This window comes from Mus caroli, chromosome 11 (genome assembly GCF_900094665.2).
Source record: "Mus caroli chromosome 11, CAROLI_EIJ_v1.1, whole genome shotgun sequence".
NCBI classification, from domain to species: domain Eukaryota; kingdom Metazoa; phylum Chordata; class Mammalia; order Rodentia; family Muridae; genus Mus; species Mus caroli.
Genome location: NC_034580.1, coordinates 27,974,021 through 27,989,110, shown reverse-complemented (window position 1 = coordinate 27,989,110; position 15,090 = coordinate 27,974,021). Strand labels below are relative to the sequence as shown.

Below are 15,090 nucleotides of genomic sequence, written 5' to 3'. Positions count from 1 at the left end.
GCAATAATCCAGCTGTCCTTTGGCATGTGAGGACTGTTCCAGAGGTGTCTCTGAGGATGGGCTGGTGTGGGCCCAATGGTTGCTACCTAGAGATGCTCATGTTCTATTCCCTCAGTATCTGTGGTTTCTACACTCGTGTTTTCCAACCATGAAATAATAATAATAATTTTTAAAGACCCTAAAAACTCCTCTATGGGTACTGAATGCACAGACCCTTACTCTCTAAATAATATTCTCTAAAACCAGTGGTCCTCAACCTTCCTAATGCTGTGACCTTTAATACAGTTCCTGTGTTATGGTGAAACCCACCCCCCTATACGATTATTTCATTGCTACATAACTGTAATTTTGCTACTGTTGTGTATTGTAATGTAAATACCTGATAAGCAGGATATATGATATGTGACCCCAAAGGGGTCACGACCCATGCTGATTTAAACAAACAATAAAATAACTATTCACATGGTACCTGCATTACCCAAAGCTTAATGTCACCTCAAGAGGATGTAAAGTGTGTGGAGGCTGTGGACAGGTCAGAAGCAAACACCCTAGCTGTTTATATAAGGGACTGGAGCATTATCTGCCCAATACATCTTCCTGCCTCACATCCTTTCTAGCACCCCACCCTGGTGGCCCAGGGAATGGGCACTTCTTCCTTCATGCCCATGCTATCTCTTTGCCATATAGCTTGTATACACTGCTCCTGAGAACTGGAAAACAATACAGACTTAAGAACAGCAGAAATCTAGCTCTGTAGAGACCTGGGGGCAAATAGTGAGTCATTTGGAGTCTTGTTCATTCGGTGACAGCACAGGGACATATATTTTCCAGTTGTCATCATGGGTCACTAGTCCCATAGCTCTTGTGACTTAAGTATCTGGAATACAGCTGGGGCACTTTAGGCCTCAGGAGACTGGGATGCAGTTCCTCTGTGTCCTTCTCCTGCCTGCCCCTTGCATTTGCCTTTTCTACTCAAGGCAGGCATGGAAGCGAGGATTTCCCTCTCCCAAGGGAAGTCATGGAAGCTAAAAATAGGTTCTAATCTTTTCCACCTCGGACCCCCTGGCTATAAAGAAATTAAATTATCTGACCCACTTTGATAATAGATTATAAAATTCCATTTTGGAAGGGTTCCTACCCCATACTCTGAAACAAACTCAGAGGCCAAAAAAAAAAAAAAAAAAAAAAAAAAAAGAGTATTAAAAATGTCTTAGTGGGCTTCCTCACTGCCTATTAGCATTTGATCTGACNTCCATTTTGGAAGGGTTCCTACCCCATACTCTGAAAAAAACTCAGAGGCAAAAAAAAAAAAAAAAAAAAAAAAAAAGAGCCTGGCTAAGCAGGCCTGGCTGGCTTCCTCACTGCCTATTAGCATTTGATCTGACCCCTTTTATTTAGTCACAGGTCAACACAGCTGTCAATTGTGCCTCTGCAATGAAATTGCTGAGAACTCCAGGGGTCTGGAGAGCTTGCTGAGCACAGAAATTCCTGCAGGGCAGTATCCACAGAGACTGTGGAAGCACAGTGCCTCTCCTACAACCTGCCTGTGCATCCATCCCTTCACCTGTATCCTTTACTGCATCCTTGATGAGGACCCTGAAAGCCTGTTTTCCTTGGTCATGTGAGCAACTTAATAGTTCCAGAGAGGGGCCTGCAGACCATGCTTGACAGCTAGCTGTAGGAAGGGCAGGCAGAACAGCTGGTTTGCACCTGGCTAAGGCATTGAGGGATGGCCTGAGAGACAGCCTAGGGGACCCAACACACCACTAGGTGTGCAGTGTCAGAACAGAATTGCCCTGACAGACAATTTCCACTCCATAAGGGAGTGCTGCCTGCCGTGGGAAAAAAAACCATCACATCTTTTACTGTCACAGAAGTCACCTTGAAAGAGTCAGAGCACAGGACACTGAGATGACATCAGAGTAATCCTTCCTTCCAGGTCATCAAAGCTAATGGCTTTTAGATTGCATAATTATGGAGGTTTGTTGGCTACCACCAGCCTCCTGACTAATGGTGACCTGACCTGGAGGATGCCGGAAACACTGTCTTCCGGTATTCTTGGAAGCAGGGACTATCCCTAGATTGCACAGTTAGCATCTGCTTGGCTAATGCTGATCTCATGATTCACATGAATAATAGTAATATAACTTGAAGGATACTGGAAGCACTGTCCTCCCACAGCTATGTGGACTTAACTGGCCATTGGGTGATCACAGACCTTGGAAGCCCAGTGAATCTCCCACAACCTGCCTGTGCATCCATCCCTTCACCGGTATCCTCTACTGTATCCTTGACAATGGTCCTGAAAGCATGAAGACCCCTAACAACATGATGAGCTACTGGGAACCCTTGGAGAGAGGGGCTGCTCACCCCGTGCTTTCCCTTCATGGTGTGATGGTTGCTCAGCAGCAGGGATGGAAACCTGTATTTTCCGGAGCACATGTTGTATGCCACATTCAGGTTTAGGTGCCCTTCCTATCATTTACTCTTTTGAGAGTTCCCTGACAGTCTTCTGTGTCCTGTAGATGACAAAACTAATGTGCTGTGTAGAGTCCTGGTGGCATCCAGGTTCCCTGTCTTAATCATCTCACCGTGGGTGGATGTGGCCAGTGGCCCTAGGATGACAGGTGGGTTGAGAGACAGGCAGATGCCCGTCTTCTCTGAAGAGTTTCTTCTAATTTGCTTTTGATACTCAGTCTCTATGGGGCTCCTCTCTCAGATCTGCAGCTTTCTTGGGGATTCCCAAGGAAAATTAACACAGAAAAGTCTCAAAGGAGCGCTTGACTCTGTCCATAAGTATTTGAAAACCAGGACTTGTTTATGGGAGCAGGCCTCAAACAATGGCAACACCCGATCCAGCAGGCTCCTGAGACAGTGGCCATGAGCCCTCAGTGGCTCTGGGAATGACGGTTCAGGGTACGGGAAAGGTGGTCCAGGTCCTTACCTGACTCATTCTTCTCAATGATGTCCACTACTTGGCCCACACTGAGGCTGATCTCTGAGCTCTCCTGCTTCTGATAGTCTGCCACTACCACATACTGCTCCAGGACCATAGGGTCCACTGAGGTCGGGTCATTCCCTGAGGACAGCAAATGCCACCAAACATCCCATTAGCCCCAACAGTTTTTGTTACAGGATTTGTCTCATGCCCCAACTCTTTATTCTTCTATCCTCTTATTCATTTTCTTACTCAGGCACTAATGTTTACCAAGAGCACTGGGGTGGGGGGGAGGGTGTACCAAGAGGTTCCAAGTAAGTAAGATGAGGCATATGCCCAGAAGTTTAAATTAGCTTGAGGTCACCACCCAGCCTGTCTCACCCATCCAACTTTATCCTAAGCCCACCTACGAACTCATAGGTCAACCGTGATGCTCTACATACTTTTGTTGACACAAAAATAGATGAAATGGATTCCTTCCAGCTTCAAATAACTCAAGGAAATAGGGGAGATAAACACATGAGAGATATGTGTATACATACATACATACAAACAAGAGATCAAATTATATTCGCATGGATACCCAGGATGCCAGAGAATGGACAGAAAAGGCAACATTGTACTAAATGAGTGGTCAGCAAGACTTCCTAAGCAGAAAGCAGAGACTCATGAGGAAAGGTGTCCTGGGAGTCAAGGAGGATTGGGGTAGGTGGTCTCTTCCATGATAGCGAAGGCCTGGGAGCCTTCAGGAGTAGAACGAGGTTGGGAGGCAGATTTCTGCCAGGTGGTAGGCACGGTAGTGAGAGAAGTCCCCAAGGAAAGCATTGGTCTGAGGCCGAGGACTTGGTAAGTTTGGATTTTTAAATCTTGAATTAAGGCAGGGAATGGCAGGATGTACAGCTGGACAAGTGTCTCTGGCTGTCATGTGGAGGGAGGCAGAGGCTGGTAAGGGGGAGAGCACCCAGACTGAGGGTGTGAAGTCGTTAGGCAAGAGGAAATCGTGGCATTGGAGCTGGGCAGTGGTCCCAGGAGGGGAAAGTGTGGGAAGAGTTTCCAGGCAGGCTGCTTCCCTGGTGAGCAGTGTGTGCGTCACACCCTGGAGCTGTGAAGCCCTGCTACCCACTAAGACAGATGGACATGCTCACAAAGACACTCCACAGAAGACTTAAAAGGAACATCTCCGTTCAGAGACGTCAAAGAGAAGGAGGCAGCGTGGCGTGTGTGTGTGTGTGTGTGTGTGTGTGTGTGTGTTTGTGTGTGTGTGCCTGCTTCTTGGCTCTGTGAGCAGGTTCTGGTCATTGACCCTTCTAAGAAGGCATATGAGCAGGGCATACCCTAACCACCTGCACCTGAGTCTCCACTGGGCAGGAGGAAGGGAGAGGAGAGATGCAGGATGTAGGTGGCAAAGAAGGCTGGATGGGAGAGAGCCTGGAAAAGAATGTCTCCCACCCCCATGGGCTGCAAACCATTGCAAACCTTTGAAGACAGTAAGTGAAGTGTCGACGGGCTCCCCACCCAGGCGTGGAAATGGATGGTGGACCATAGATAGATAGGGAAGAAGGTAATGTCTGAGGTCATCTGGCTTTCTTTCCTTAGCAGTTTCTAGGTTCACCACAGAATCTAGTCACGATGTGTCCTTCCTTTATATTTCTCAGAGGCTATTATCACTATTTCTAGCTCTCTGTCTTTAACTACGTTCTCACAGTTCAACAGTCCACCAAAGCCAGACAGCTACATAGGCTGGGATCTGAGACAAGGGTGGTCTGACCCTACTGGAGAGAACCTCCCACCAGGTTAACCTGACAAGTTCTGCTACTGTAGGACCCGATAATGCAAGGGGTCAACAGGTCTAAGGTGCTGGCTCTCTGGAGTTCTTAGCCACTGCAAATAAGGATTCTTTTATGTTCAACAGCACAAACCAGAGTCCACACGGAGTCGAGCCTACTTGAGGGCCAGAAAACCCTCATGCTAATGGGAGCCACCTTGCCTTGATTTCCTGATTGGTCTTCGATGCCAGCCTAAGTCCACCATATTGTTCACGAGTCTTCAGGTAGACAATCACTTGGTTCGATCATCCTCCACAGGCAATGCTCTGCTATTGTGGCTCTCACCTCACATAAGAAATGCCCAGTGCCTGCAAAGCTCTGCTTGATCTGCCTGGTAACCAGTGAGAACACATCCCCACACCCCACTCCAGAGGGCAGAAGGCAAACTTATCTCCTGTTCTTATTATTCTACGCTAACAAGACTGCTGATCTGAGGCTGGCTACATTGAACATTTGGGAAAACACCTTTCCACTTGGGAATAGTATGAGATTTAGAATGTTTGTGGGCCTAAGCAGAGGTATATACAACTGCTTATGGAAAGAGGCTTGCCCTGCTTCATCTGTTCATTTCTCCTGACCTAAATGCGAATGTGATGGCTGGTGCTCCAGCAGCCATCTTGGACCAGAAGGTAACCTTGAGAACACTGGCCCCGTATGGCAAAGCTGTAAGGTAGGCCCCTGATCTTTTTACCATCAAATGCTCTGCCAAGCTCGGCTATCTTTTGTGTTTGAACTAATAAACACTATTGAATTGTTTCAGCTATAATCCTTTAGAAGTTTCTGTCACCAGCAGCCAAATCTATCTCACATTTGTATGCCTTACCTAGCCATGTTGAGCCAGCAGCCTTAACGCTCTCTATTTCTCAGAGCTTGAAGCACATGCTGTTCTCTTTGTGAGAGACAGTCTTCACTAGCCGTTGGCATCTCTGGATACTTTCCTAAAGGGCACCTGCGGTGACCCCTCTGACAGCCTGGCATTGCCTCTGCAACTTTTGTTCCTTTCTGGTTTGCTTTTTAATTAAAACTATATATTTTAAGATCAATTTGAGTTATGTGTAAATGTGTGGGTATGTGCACACACTGGCTGACTTCCAAGGAAGTCAGAGGACTGCCCAGCGCTAAAGTTACATGCAGTTGTGGGCAGCCTGGTGTGGGTGCTGGAAACTGAGCTTGGTCCTTCAGCAAGAGCACAAGTGCTCTTAACCACTGAGCCATCCCTTTGGGCTCTCCATGTTACTTAAAAAAAAAAAAAACAACTCCATGCATTTCCCTGTCTCCCCGTGTATGTTTTCCTGCTGTGGTTTAGGTGTCTGTGTTCTAGCAGGAATCCTCTGCTTTGCAGGCTTCTAAAAAAATTAATTAATTAATGTGTATGATTATTTGCCTATATGTGTGTGAATCAAGTGCCTGCCTGATGCTTGCAGGTCAGAAGAGGGCATCTGATCCCTGGAACTGGAGCTACAGACAGTTCTGAGCCACCGTGTGGGTCCTGGGAACTCACCCTGGGTCCTCTACAAGGGCGTCAGGTGCTCCCATCTACTCTGAAGTATTTTTAAAGTGTTTGTGGGTAAGGAGGAAGAAAAGGAGAAAGAGGAAGAGGAGAAAGAGAGATGAATACTATAATATTATTGTTGGTGACAGACTGCATATGACCTGTAATGTGTAAATTATCTATATATTATTTGGCCCTTTAGAAAAAAGTTTGTCAATTCATGTTCTAGACCACGAATGGAACCCAATGGAGCTCAATAAATACCCAAATGGAATATCTTAAAACTTGGATTTAATGACTTCCTGTCTAGGTCCCTGGGGACTTAGCACTGCCAATCACACACACAGTAAATACCGAGTGGCAGAATCGGAAACCATGAGATACGAAGCAGAGGGCAGCGTGCTGGCCTTTGGTTACATGACCGGAGCTCAGCAGAGCACAGGGCTCAGGGCTCGGGTTTGGGGCTTCAGGCTATAGTCCCTTTACTGAGGCATGCTTCCAAGGTAAGAGCAGGGAACTGCTTCCAAGTGTTGCTTCCAGGGCAAGTTGTGCACATTTTACTCAGAATATCCCACTTATCAACACTGGTGACAAAATGTATGGTTTCAGGTGATTAGACAGGAGGCTTAAATGAGGCTTTAGGGGGCTGGAGAGATGGCTCAGCGGTTAAGAGCACTGAGTGCTCTTCCAGGGATCCTGAGTTCGAATCCCAGAAACCACATGGTGGCTCACAACCATCTGTAATGGGATCCAATGCCCTCCTCTGGTTTGCTTGAAGAGAGCAACAGTGTACTCACATACATAAAATAAATAAATAAATCTAAAGAACAAATAATAATGAGGCTCCAGACCATTAGGTGCGACATAGAGACGCTATCGGTGGGGTGTGAAATTGCACCTAAGCCCCATTATGCATGGTACCAGGAACATCTCTCTCAAGGCAAATAGGTTCTAAATGTTGCCACAGAGGCATCCAAAAGATTCCTAGTTGGGCATTAGTGGCTCATGCCTTTAATCCCAACACTTGAGAGGCAGAAGCAGGCATATCTCTGAGTTTGAGGCCACCCTGGTCTACAGAGTGAGTTCCAGGAGAGCCAGGGCTACACAGACAAAGCCTCTTTCGAAAAAAACCACAAAAACAAACAAATGAACAACCCCCTCCTCCCCCAAATCCTCTAGGCTATGTTACATGGCCCACAGGAATGAACAGTAGAAGAGTTATTCTGTCATTTATGCTAAAAAGCATTCTTAAGCCACACAGTTGCCTTCTGTACCAGAGAAACTTGAGTTAGGTGTTTTCTCTTTCTGATGATATGTCTTGAATTTTTAAAATGTTGACTAAAGCCAAAGTGAGACTTTTCCTTCCATAAGCTCACTAAATTGCCAGGCTTGTTGGAAGATTCTGAAAATAAGCAAAAATCAAGAAGAAATGTTCTTGCAAGCCTTCAGACAACCTTCTTAATTGTGGTGTGATTTTTTTCCCCCCCTGTGGGATGAGCAGGATTTGGGACCACATAAGCCAAGTCTGCAGGAGCCAGCTGGCTGTGACTGGGCAGTGCTGGGGACAGACAAGCCTTCTCCCATCTAAGGTTTGGTATTGAAAATGCAGGGGTAAGGTCTGTTTTTAATTTAAATCTCTCTTAAATTCAGTCAAGAAAACCGGCTCTAAAATCAAGGCAGTGTCCACCAGTCAGATAAACAAGGAGCCTATGGAGGGTTCTGACTCTGAATAAAGGAAGGCGCCGCGTTCCAGCCAGTGGGACTATAAATAAACCTGGCCCCATCACGGCAGGTGAGTGATATCAACCACGGTCACCACAAATTAGAGCCTCTGTTCTCTTTCCCAGACAGGTCCCTCATCAAGCCTGTTCCAACTGGACACTCTTATTTTCACCAACCAGAGCTGTCTCTTCTCTCTCCCTTCTCCTTCTCCCCAGCTCCTTTCAGGGGAGTCTCATAAGCAAAGCCAGAAACTCCATGACCAGCCTAGAGCCGCAGCTGCTCACTAATCTTTGCTAAGAAAAGAAATGTGTCATTATCCTGGCTGAGAACCAGTTGCAGCTTTAGCAGGATGCCACAGTGTGGCCAGTGACCACTAAACCCCAAAGGAGAGCCAGATGTAGTCAGAGAGCAAAGCAAAGCAGGCTGGGGTGGAGGAAAGAGGGATGAGGTATGGTTTCTGTTCTCAGTTTCCGCCATGATCAGACTAAACTGACCTAGGCCTGCTCCCAGGAGAAGAGGGAGAGCACAGGCCTGAAGTGTGGACAGAGTGCTAACGGGGACATCTACAGGCTTGAGTCATAGGAGGGATAATTGAACAGCATCAGCTAGATAGCACTATTGAAGGGTTTTACATATACTATTATAGACCCTTTGACAATTCTATAAAGCACATCTCATGCATGGTGAGTATGAGGTATGTGTGTGCCTGTGTATATGTGTGTGGTATGTGTGTGTGGTGTGTATGTGTATATATATGTATGTGTGGTATGTGTATGTATGTGGTATATGTGTATGGTATATGTATATGTGTGTGGATGTGTGTTATGTGTATGTGTGTATATGTGTGGTGTGTGTGTGTGTTTGTATATGTGCACATGTGTGTTATGCGTATGTGTGTGTATATGTGGTGTGTGTGTGTGTGTTTGTATATGTGCACATGTGTGTTATGCGTATGTGTGTGTATATGTGGTGTGTGTGTGTGTGTTTGTATATGTGCACATGTGTGACTATGCACATAAATGGAAGCCAGAGCCTTGTACTTGTTAGGTGAATGCTTTACCACTGAGCCACACCCAGGCCTGGATGTCACACATGAAGAAACTTAGTTTTCGTTTTGGGAATCTCTGCCTGTGACCCTCCCCATGCATGAAGCCCTAAAATGTCCTAGAGTTCAAAGAGATTAGAGGCCAGGGCCCCGGAAGCTCTGAAACCCACATTGGCTGTGGGGCCAGAAGGAGCATGGGTAGTAAGAAGAGATGGACTAGTGACCGTCGTCTTTAGAACATGCCTTGCCTTTTCCACAACCACCTCTGCCAGAAGAGCGCATCATCCCAAGAATAGAAAGGCAGGCAGAAGCAAGCTTCCTGTATGGAAGGAGCCCAGCAGGGTTTGAGTGACAGGCATCAACCTGCCCAGGCAGCAGGCTGGTAGAGGCTGTCAGAGGACCAGGCTCAGATCTGCCGAGTCCACCCCCGAGCCCCAGTGCACAGTGTCTTCTCAGTCTGTATTCCCTTTGCTCTTTGGAGAGCTCACCCTCAGTCCCCATGACTCAGGATCGTTATCTTACCCCTGCCCCCCACTCTCACCCTTACAGCACTGCAGAAGGCTCTGAGTGTCCACATTACTTTGTACAAAGTGGCATGGAGACCCAGAACCCTCTGCAGCATGGTTAGGAAGATGTCTGTCTTCTCACACCACAAAGGTACTCTCGTCTTATCACTTTGTAGTGGTTTTGGCAAAAGGTGAAATAGGCCTCATCAATCAATCGCCGACTCATCCACTCATTCTGATGATCATCTCCATATGCAACTATTCATCCATTGCTCATCCATCCCTCTGTCTGTCTATCCACCCACCCATCCAGTCACCATCCATCTGTCCATCTATCCCTCTGTCTACTGCTGTGTCCCTAGCTTGGAACCCGACCCTGGGCACATGGCAGGAATGAAAGGAAGGAAATGGGATCAATGCTTACCTGATTTCTTCTTCCCAATGTGCTCCCTGTGTAGGAGACAGGGGTGAGAAAGAGCTGGTCAGTCCTTGTTATGTATTGGGCTGAGATTCCATTAGGACGATGACAGGCTCCACCCCACAGCATCCTCAGGGAGAGAATGAATCTAAGCCCACTCCAGGAACCCAGGCTTCTTCTAAGAAAGACGCCCCCTCTTCAGTTCTGCCTTTATCTAATAAGTGTTCTGGATCCTTGGACCAAGGTTTCTATGCGTTTGGGGAGTGGAGACCATAGGAAAGATTCTCAGTCTACCCTGCTATCACACTCTTTGATAAGCATGGTGGTCATGTAAAACAACTTCGGATTAGGGACGCTTAGTCAGGTTCCATTGCCTGCTAAATAGGACTTTGACCCACTTACAGTGGCTATGAAGCCACAGGCAGTGAGGCCTTGCAGGGCTGAGGCAATGAACTCTGACTTAGTTTGCAGTCTGCTGACTCTGGGTCCCCATGGGTCTAGAAGGATGGCGGGAGGGAATGAGGGAGGAAGTGTCACCTGGGGAAGTCCACAGACTGACTTACTCTTTGGGAGGATTCAGGTCCTCAGGTCTTGTCTCAAAAAACTGCAGAACCTCATCACACTGAGAGATGTAGGGGGGCAGCTGGATCAGGGCCTAAAGCAGAGACGGGGTGAGTCCGAGGAAGGAGAGGGTATCCAGAATGCTGTCACCAGTGGTTCTCAAACTCAGGCAGGCACCAGGACTGCACAGCGGGATTGATTCCTAACACATAGGTTGGGGCTCACCGGAGCTTTAGCAGGCCTATGGTGGGGCCTGAAATCAGGGATTTTTGACAAGCTTCCTGGTGATGCTGATGCCTTTGACTTGGAGAACACACACACACACACACATACACACACACACACACACACACACACACATTCTCCCAGATGTATGGAGATAATACATTCTGCTGGCATCGTGTAAACATTATATATTCATATGTACACAATCAGCTCATACTGTACATGCTCGTTTGGAAAGTGATGTTTTCACTAACAGCGTGAATTCCATTCATTTCATCTTTATCAACCATATTCTGCTGTCTGCCGGCTCTACCACACCACTGGAGAACATCTGGAGTGTGTCCAACGAGAGTCTGAATTTCCCAAGCTGAGGCTGTAAAGCCCAACAATTTGGATATGGGGTGGATGGAAGTCTCCAGGGTTAGCATGCCAGCCTTCCACTGGCCAGTTCCTAGCCATCTGGAAAAGTGGCTCAGCTGGGTCACGACCGAGCCCTGCTGTGCTTACCTGCAAGCTGCAAGAAGCCAGGTGAGGGTAAAGAAGGGTACAGGCGTTTGTTCTGCGTGCTGACCTACCACGTATTCATACAAGTAGCTAACAGGTATCTTCTCTGCCTAGTGCCGGACTGGAAAAGAACAAGGCACATCCTGCTCATCCGAGAGATGGCACTGCACTGAGTGAACACTGTGGTTTTCAACAAATACTTAACCCTTCCTCCTCTCTTAGCGCTGGATGGGGAAGATGGAGATGCAAGAGGCTCCTCCAGAAGAGGGCATTGGACAGCCTGTGACTGATAGAGCCTGTTCAGGTCCATGTCACTTAGACACAGAGGTGGGGGTGCAACCATGCATATGAGGGATTTATGCAGCCCCTACAGAAGCCTCCATAGCGCAACAAGACTCTGCGCCTCCTAGGCTGTGCTCCCTGGTGCCTCTCTTGCACCTCTGGCCTGGTGTAGCCTGAGTAATAAGATGTCCTATGTATTTTCTGCCTAACATCTCTGAAAACCAAGCCTGAATCCACTCCTGCATCGAAGCACATGTGATCCATCCGGGCTCAGATGCACATCATGGAGATGCACAGGGGACTCCAGGGTGGAACTGAACCTACGGCTCTGAGGGGATTTTGACCCCTACATCATTTCTCCCTCTGAAGTTAAGAATTGAGGTGAAATACATACTAATACCAAATTGGCCATTAACTTTCTTCACGTGCATAGCTAAGACTTGAACACACTCCTATTCTCTACCTCCAAACCAGAGCTCATTCCACCTTGCAGAACAGAAACTGTCCCTGCTAACATCTTGCACCTTGCATCTTGCATCCTCCACCATTCTCCTCTGTCCCTTTAAGTTTCTCCTTTAGGCATGACCGTGTCTGGCTGGTATCTTGTTCACCCATTCAGGGGGTCACCCATGTATATTCCCTTCATCCATCTATGGACAGGTGGGCTGCTGGATCTACATTTTTAGGGTGCAGTTGTGCTGGGGATGAGTCCCAGGGTTAGTGTCCTGCCGTTGAGCTTCACCTCAGCCTGGATGAGCTACCTCCACAAGCTTAAAGTGGAAAGATACAGTGTGAGGTGGGCAATGGTCCTGGAAGCCCCTCCATACTCACTGTCTACTCATACCCATCAGCATGAGAGATGCTGACATATGGCATGTTGATAATGTTTTTGAGATATTATTCATTTTTATTTTATGTATATGAATGTTTGCCTGCATGTATGTCTGTGCACCATTTGTGTGACGCACCCATGATACCCAGAAGAGGGCATTGGATACCCTGTGACTGGAATCACAGACAGTTGTGAGCTATCATGTAGACACTGGGAATCAAACTCAGGTCCTCTAGTAGAGCAGCCAGTGCTCCTAACCGCTGAGCCATCTCACCAGCCCCTTGTCAATCATTTTGATTTGTCACGAAGCATCTACTCTGTAACTGGCACCAGTACTGACCTTTGTCAGGGAGCAGAGCTACATTCTCCTGCCTAGGGATCTTTCCTCTGAAGTCCTGTAGCTTTTGCAGCTAAACAACATTAGGGAATTGCTGAAGGGATGCCAGCTGAGCTGTGCCCTGCGGCATCTGCGAAGACATCTGCAGACAGCTGAACTGTGTCTGTCTGTCTGTGGCAAGCAGGCAGCTTACATCTATCTAGTCTGTGATGGTAAAAGGCTCCTCAGCAGAACTCTCAAGATAAACTAATGCTCTCTCCAGTGAGCAAGGATTTGCTGGGGAAGGGAGGAGGGACAGTACACGGTATAAATCAAGCCTTTGAGCCACATTTTGCTCGTTTTTTTCCCCTACCACGAGTTGGAATGTGTAAGAAGTCCTTGCTGCGCACCATACTCTTCCAGAACCATGAGCCGAAAGAAACCTCTCTTCTTTATTAAATATGCAGTCTCGGATGTTCTGTTACAGCAGCAGGAAATGAGCTGGGTCAGGCTATACTCAGGTGTCCTGGACTGAAGGTATAGCTCAGTGACAGAGCATTTGTTTAGCATCCATGAGACCCTGAGCTTAATTGGGTTGTAAGTGGTGAACACTTTTAATTCCAGTATTTGGGAAGCAGAGGCAGGCAGATGTGTGAGTTCGAGGCCAGCCTCATCTACATTGTGAGTTCCAGGACAGCCGGAGCCACATAGTAAGACCCTGTCTAAGAAAAACAAAACAAAACACCAAACCAAGTCAACCAACCAACCAAAACCTTCCTGTATCAAAACTCAAAACATACATAGTTCATTTCAAAAGAGGACTTCAAGGTATCAGTCATCCCTGTCTTGGAGCAATCCACACAGTCTGTAATCACCAGCATGGCGGCTATTAGGAATGATTCTTTTTTTCTCTGCTGGAGAAGTCTGCTCTAGAGATAGTCTGATGCTCTGGCCCCTGTGTGAACAGAAGCTGGTGAGACCGTGTCTCTCTCACATCCTTCACAGTGGACCCATGGGCTGGGCCTCTCCTGGAGAGCTTTATGGCTAGGCTTAGCTGGGCTTCCCTCAGAAGATGTTGCATCTCGGGCAGTGCTCATGCCAAGGGCTGCCAAAAAGACAGCTGGTGTCCTAGCAGCCCCACAGCAAGCTGAGTAGCTGTTTACAAGGCTGTGTGACAATAGACACTCGTCTTGGTGGCAGCCCAGGAGTCACGTGTGTCTCGTTGTGTCTTTCTATAAACAGAAGTTCTTAGATGTAATGTGGCCAAATAAACACATCTTTGTGGTCAGTATCTTTTGTGTCTTTAATAGTCCCTCTATTCCTAGAGACAGGAAGTTTTTATTTTCTAAAATCTCTATACACTGCCTCTCATAGTGATGACTTTTAAGTTCCTGGAAATGATCCCACTGTGCTGTGAGGCTGAGGTTACCCACCTCCCATACCTCCTCCTCATATGAAGACCAGGAATCCAGTCATCCAGATGATCTGCAAGGTTACTTCTGTCAGTGTCAACCTGCCCAACATGCACGAGTGGGTCTACTTCAGGGCTGTTAGTAGCTTTTCTGTGTGGTACCGATTGGTAATTTTACTCTAGGTCTGGCAGAGCCCTTTCTTGCTTCTTACTACACACCTGGCAGTCAGGTTTGGGTACCAATAGTCGTTGGCTATTTCTACCTGTTGGGGATTACCACTTTCTACTAAAATTAAAGTCAGTATGATGGATCCCATTGCCTTAAGTCCATTCACAATGTTCTGAACAGATGTCTAAATGTTAGGAATCGCTTATGCATGTATAACCTAAGCAGTTTCTTCCTTGTGGTTAATTCATAATCTCTGACATCCTACATTGCAGGCAGCTGCAGGCAGCTGGTGTCTCTCACAGCTCCAAGTTCTAAAAATCTCCTTTTCAGAATAAATGTCCAGAGGTTGAGGAATCCCTCGACATGAATGCAGCTGGACCTGGAGAGAATTGGATGTGCTGAGGAGAAAACAGGGCAGGATGACGTGGGCAGAGGAATATACAGGCAGGAATTGTCCAGTGGGGCAAGGTGACCCTAACAACCTAATGGTCTTGCCAGCAGGACCTGCCTTTGGAATGCCAATTTCAGGCTTTTTAGTTTTTAAAAAGGGACATGGGAGACATAGAACTCTCCTCTGGGAGTCGGAAGGTATAGCAAAGAGCTTGTTCCTGTCCCCGCCCCCTTCTGCAGATTGTAGGAGGGAAGAGTTTGTCTGCCTATGTTAATCTATTGTCTGTTGCTAGACCAAAGCAAACTGAGGCTGAGGCCTGTATGAGATAAAGGTCTGTTTGGCTCACAACTGTGGGGCTGGCTAGAGCTCATGACTCTGTCACAACATGGTGAAGAAATACAGACGAGACCAAGAGTATCCAATAGTCTTGGTTTTCATATCAGCAAGTTCTC

The 15,090-nt window shown here is 47.1% G+C and overlaps 1 protein-coding gene across 2 annotated transcripts in view; it reads right to left on the bottom strand.

Moving 5' to 3' along the window:
- Positions 1-15,090, bottom strand: part of Sh3pxd2b (SH3 and PX domains 2B) — a 79,949-nt gene that overhangs the window by 20,882 nt on the left and 43,977 nt on the right. For both annotated transcript variants that reach the window (XM_021177399.2, XM_029484044.1), the window contains exons 5-7: positions 10,511-10,602; positions 9,954-9,979; positions 2,945-3,079 (exon numbers count right to left, since the gene is read on the bottom strand). In XM_021177399.2, the coding sequence (XP_021033058.1) occupies positions 2,945-3,079; positions 9,954-9,979; positions 10,511-10,602 (253 nt within the window). The remainder of the gene's footprint in view (positions 1-2,944; positions 3,080-9,953; positions 9,980-10,510; positions 10,603-15,090) is intronic.